At 46.5% G+C, this 6,378-nt stretch overlaps 1 protein-coding gene across 1 annotated transcript; it reads left to right on the forward strand.

Moving 5' to 3' along the window:
- Positions 1-2,899: 2,899 nt before the first annotated feature.
- On the forward strand, positions 2,900-3,756 carry EJ05DRAFT_483317 (uncharacterized protein; the record flags this gene model as incomplete). Its single annotated transcript, XM_033745240.1, has 2 exons — positions 2,900-3,634; positions 3,685-3,756. 2 exons carry the CDS (start codon positions 2,900-2,902, stop codon positions 3,754-3,756), a joined length of 807 nt encoding a protein of 268 aa, XP_033603330.1.
- Between the last annotated feature and the right edge of the window lie 2,622 nt (positions 3,757-6,378).

The following is a 6,378-nucleotide window of genomic DNA, read 5'->3' on the forward strand; positions in this document are numbered from 1 at the left end:
ATACGCCTGGACAGGAGATTCAATTAGTCGCCCTGGCCCCGTCAGCTCCAGTCTTGTCTACAACTGAACGTCAATAATAGCCAACAGTTCAACGGAAATCTGAAGGGGAAGTGCCGTAAGGTTCTATAGTCCTCAATTCATGGTGGTCGAGTCTGCCTTGCAGATAAGGTCCAATATCTTAACATAAGGAGGAGGAACTCCGACAGAAGGAAAGACGCAGTCAAAGGGTGGATGAAGGAGCTTCGAATAAAGCGGCATTGTTGCTAATTGCTAGGTGACTATTGAGTCTATTATAGTATGACTATGACCAGGGGACTGGACAGAAGGGACGAAGGCATACTATCGATATGAAAGAGCTGAAGGAGTAAAAGCTAGCAATGAAATGGTTGAGAGAGAGTCAGCGGCTGAGATCAGGGCAAATTGCTGACAAGATAATACTTCGCGCAAGAAATATAATGGTACAAGTAAAGGCGAAGTTGAAAGAGATGGCTTGACGAGAATATCATACGGAGAGGTAGTTCTACATGAGTCGTTGTCCAGATGACTGAAACGGAAAAGTTTTATTATAACGGGTCGGTGATGCTAGAGCCGAAAAAGGGACAGTACAGTTGCCAGCGAGGGGAGTGATGAAGTGCCATAGACCTCCTTCATGGTCGGCTCCTATTATGCTCTGGCAGTAGAAGACCTTAATGACGAAACTGTGATAGAGGAAGAGGAGCAGACTTTGGCAAGGAGCTCTACGAAGGCTACGCTGCCAAGATTCGAGCCAGGACTGGGGCTGCCAAAGCTCCAAGAGAGGGATCATGAAGGGATGTTGAAAAGAAGATCTACAGATTGAAGTGGCACTGACCTGACGACGGAACTGAAAATACCCAAATCCTAAAGGCACATGGGAAATCAAGTACAATAATATTCACAGATCATGGACTTCATCTGCTCGCCGATACCACGACCAAGTCACAGAGTATCATTGATCCAAAATTGTAAAGATGCAATATGGCATGCCAATTGCTAAGAAACCGAAGCAGCAGCGTCGTAAGATGACTGGACAGCAAGTGGACGGCGTCACTCACTCACAAGTCTGCCTTGCCATGTATAGGTAAGAAGTGTAAGATATCGGAAAAGACGGCACTCGGAAGGGACGCTGTGTTGTGGCCAGACATGTTGATACCTATAATAGACTATCGGAAGTGGTGTAAAGCCTGTAAGTCGAAGGATGCCGAAGTACCGCTATCCATTTCCTTCAGACGAAGAGATGATCCGTGCGCACTCACCAAATCGCTCCAGGCGCGGACACTTGTTCGGACGGACGGACGTTGACACCAACTTCACCGCGGTCCGTCCAGGTTTCAAATCGGTATTTGATTGCATTAACCTCAGTCTAAAGACTCTCGATGCGACGATAGGCTCGGATGCAGAGCTCTCTACCGTTAATCCGTATATGATCTCGCCATTACTATGGGCAAATGTCATAGCAAGACACTGCACAATGTTGATTGAAGCACCCCGTGTGGGTCTCGGGTGTTACCTTGTCGCCTTATATGACGACAGATCATGCCAACACCCCCTTCCCCCAAACCAAAGGAAACGATGCTAAGTGGAATGTAATGAACACCTTGTTGTCAGCCTCTGTTCAAGTTTTCTGCTGGTCCTTGCTGACCTCAGCTGGGCCTAGTTCCAGATTGGATTGTAAAGGAGTTAGTGTGTGGAGCTGCAGATCGAAGCCTTCAAGCGTCCTATATTGGCCCCAACGCACCGACAACCTTTGGAACTTCGCCATACACAAGTGGTTCCTTCCCGTCCACTGCCTCTTCCCTCCCCACATATCCCTCCTAATTGGGTACGTCCGTCACTCGTTCGATCCTCTGACTGGAGACGCTGCGAACAGACTGGCAAGAGTCAGGATGCTTTCTCGTGCTATCATCAACGACATCATCCAGTCAATGTATGTTTCAGTTGGACTCATCACTCCGGGGATTTTCCTGCACGCCATGTTAATTCGGGAAACGGTCACTATCTCCAGTCGATCTGACAGCCTCAATCCTAAAACAGCAACCCCTAAGACAAGCACTCCATCTCTGCAACGCTATGTCCGTCACATCCGCTTTTGATATCACACTGTGCTCTTTTAGCCTGTAGGGGCTGGCTGCACCACTGATACAAATATGCAAGGTGCTTTCACCTACCGTTCGCTAGCCAATCGGCTCTCATACACACCATGAGGAGGTTGAGAACATGCAGCCGCGTCTTCCAGTCCCATAGTAGATGCCAATGCCACGTTTTGTGGACGTTAGCATGCGACAATTTTACGACCGCTTTTCAAGCCCCCAAACACTTAACATTCAAGGCGCACAACTATCAGAGTTCCAGTTTTCTGTTAGCTATATTGTGAATCAGACACTACTTCAGCTGTACTTCTCAGCCACGCATATTCCACTTCGTTGCTACCTCAAAACGGTCCTCCTCTCAGGTACCGCTACTATAATCAGAATCCAGGCGCCCATATTGCTCTTGGACCAATCAGACAGACAGATCAAGCAGCCAAAACGATTGGGCTCAGCCACTCCACAACCGTCTTATCACTCACACCAGCCTTATAAACATAAAAGCATCCCAGCCTACATAGCAGACATCACTGATGACTCTGGCGCTCTGTTCTTACCTTATCAAGATCACATCAAGATCACATAACGGTCTGCCAAACTCTTCTTGGATCTGGTGAACTACATTTCCGATCAATTCAACAATCACACGTCAACACCCTCCTACGCCGCTTCCTACGCCAAGTTTTCTCATACGCGGCCGACATTAATCGCGCCTAATCGTTCTTGGCCTTGTAAAAGACTGATCCACATTGCAAAAGTCTAGCCTCGAGATCAGAAAGCTTTAAGAAAACCCAATGACTGAATACTTCACCGAAGACACCGACCGCTCTGTGCTGGGCGATAATGACATTATGAGCCAACTATTTCCACAACCATCCAGCGCTTCGTCACATTCCGACACCATGTACGGAACCACCCTTGCACACCACAGTCCACACTTACCTAATATATCTGCTGGTGGCTCTCCGGATTTCTACGGCAGCCCGCATCTAACACCTCTATACGGCCAACCGACATACTGGAATTCACTGCAACAGAATCCCAACCAGGCCGATTTCTCGTATCCCCGATACTCTCTTCCGTCAGTAACGATGGCACCACTCCAGTCAATCCCCAAATCACCGCAATATCTCAACTCATACCCCTCGATATCCCGCTCATCATCAACATCCTCAAATGGCACATACCATCTTGCCACCTCTGGGGACTACACACGCGTATACCGAAGGTCCGTCTCGCCAAGCACGCCCGACTTGCGTGCATACGGCTACCAGAATGAGGACGGATCATGGACATGCGCCTACCCAGGCTGTGCATCCAAAGCGGTGTTCACACGAGGATGTGACCTACGGAAACATCACAAACGACACACGAAAAGTTACTTCTGCTCTCATGAGAGTTGTCCGCAGAGTACGGGAGGCGGGTTCTCGAGTAAGAAAGATCTAGCCAGGCATATGGCAAGTCATCAGCCTAGTATTGTTTGTGAGTGGGATGGGTGCGAGAGGGTTTTTAGTAGAGTGGATAACATGGTATGTGGAGCGATCGTTGTTTCTTGGAACGTTACTAACGAGTCTTTTAGAGGGATCACGTTAAGAGGATACACATGAAGAGTATTCGTGGAGAGGTACGAAACCGAGTCAACTCTGCCTAAGCTTTGAATTGAGCAGGCCGCTTGCGATTTGTGTATGATTAGTTATGAGGCATCGCCTGCCTGAAGAGCCAAAGAAGAACACAATAGGTGTGATGCGAAACGATGTGGCATATAGGGGATTACGTTTCGTCATTAGGTTGCATTTGCTTCAGCGCACCGACACCAGAATACTTGGGGTCGTTCCCTATACCAGAGGTATACTGGTCTCACATACTACATTGTTACACTATATGAAATATCAAGCCTTTGCGATGTATAGGAAATATCGATTAAATCGAGGCTGAGAAGGCTAGTTGGGGGCCTGAAGTAGAAGATAAACCGGACTAAAAAGAATAAGTTCAAGGGTAGACTACCAACAGACCCCGATGTCGTGAATACCAGAAATACTATTGTGTACTATAGTAACATGAAGATATGGTCCCACAATAGGAAAGTATACCTGAGACTCGTGTAGATCTTTTTGATGTGAAGATCAGGTTCTTCATATGTCAGCATCTGCCTATCTCCGATCGAAGGAGCCATATATCCGCGCCCCTGAGCGAACGTCATTCTCTATGAGTGTCTCATCCCTGTTCGGGAAAACAGTGCTATGATTAGGTTCTGGTAGCCTACACCTTGCTTTTCGAGAGTCCGGGCCAGGCCCACTTTCGACAACTCAGTTCGGACAATTTACAAAGAGAGCTCAGAGCACAGCAGTCTTTCCGGTGATAAATCTGCTGGGCCTATTTGCAGTGAATTTCCTTATTCACAGACCTTGGCGTAAGCATGTTAGAAATCGAAGAGAGATCCATCAGGCACGGCTGTCTGGCTGTAGCCCGGGTCTGAAAAGGGATAGCTTGGCGCGAAGGGGTGGACGATGATCACAACTGAGATGGCATGAAATTGATAACAATATCAACAATACGAAACGTATCTATCATGACAACAGCGACCTCCGACTCACGGCAATACCAAGCTCGGTAGGTAGATCCCAGCCCGGTACTTCTGAAACCGTATGCGTAAATATAATCACTCTATCCTGTCCGAGACTCGAGTACCGTACAAGGGTACCTTCTATCCTCGCGCCGACGTAGCACGGAGTTACGGACGGGAGCACGGAAGCCGCAAACCATTAGTCGTACTCTCTTCGATCCTCGCAACTTCGCTTCTCCGCATCTCTGCCACACGATTCGCATTCATACTTTTGGGACATCTTCGGCAGGCTCGGTCTTACAGAGGTTCAGCTTCTGCATGACCTTAAGCTCGTTCTGTTATGCAGATTACATGATGAACCTAGACGCAACTGACTACTTTTGAGCTGCTTCGCACAACTATAGCACAAGCCCGCATGACATCAACTCTGCGGTAGCTAGATGATTGTTCCATACCCGTACAACGGCTTCGCGATCGACAAGCACAACTCTAGCTCTATCGCCGCTTGTTAAGCCCCAACTTAAATTTAGCAACATTATTTTCCAGTCAACAGCCACAGGCTCGAAATCTGGCTGGTATACCATTTGGTCCAAAGCTTCGCAGCCTCACCTTGACGGTTACATCGCGTGGCCTCGTGCGCCTCAATCCTCTCGTGAGGCTGGGTCGCTGATCAAGCCACAGCAAGGTCCCGATGTATACGCTCACCAACTGGCGTCTAGAGCTAATAGCGCGGCTGATCAGCCCCCCCCCTGAGTCGTGCAACTGCTACCAGTTCTCTCCGCGGCACTGGTTCTAATTGGTCGGCTCGTATATCATTGATGAAGAACGTTATTATAGAACGCAGCTCCACATGTACTACAAATAGATTACAGTTTGATAGAGTATGTTTAATAAGAGAATAAGATAATTAGCTAGATAGGTCTCACAATATAGATACCATAGTCAATATATACTAGACTAAGTTCCGTATCAAGATGTAAAATATAATTTTTTTGCTTAGAGAGAAAAATCGGTGTCTCTATAGAACCTTTTAGTACTTAGGGCTTTCAGAAAGAAACATAAGACTTCCTAATTACAAATAGATGTAATGAGGTATTATTATGATATTACATTGATAACATTACAATCTATCTTTCAAGAAGAGATAAAAGATATGTATATGGTACACGGGATATATAGTCTCCGTTAATATTATCAAATAATATTCTCTAGATGTGTTTGTCTATATCTGATAAATAGTTCTATCATAGAATCATTACGACACGGCAAGCCATCTACGATCGATTCAGAGACATGTCATGTAATAGTTCAAGATAAGGAAAAGGTAAAGTCTACCATATCTAAATAGTATTCAGAAACTAAGGGGAAGTTGGACCAGGAGGAATGAAAGCTGACTCCTAGGCAAGTGACTACTTACCAAACCTGACAGTTTTTGGGATGAATATTTACCTTGTCAAGCTATAGTTTCAACAATGATATCTTCTACCCGTCCGCGTCTCGGTCCATCAGGCTCGAAACTTCCTTAAGTCCTCGATGTAGGCCAGCTTATGCTTGCACATTTCTGCATGCTTTACTACAGCACTTTCATTCTATGTCACTGCCCTTTCGAGGACCATCAAACACACACATACACACACATACACACACATACACACACATACACACACATACACACACATACACACACATACACACACATACACACACATA

The sequence above is a fragment of the Pseudovirgaria hyperparasitica genome (assembly GCF_010093815.1).
Source record: "Pseudovirgaria hyperparasitica strain CBS 121739 unplaced genomic scaffold EJ05scaffold_3, whole genome shotgun sequence".
Classification (NCBI taxonomy): Eukaryota; Fungi; Ascomycota; class Dothideomycetes; order Acrospermales; family Acrospermaceae; genus Pseudovirgaria; species Pseudovirgaria hyperparasitica.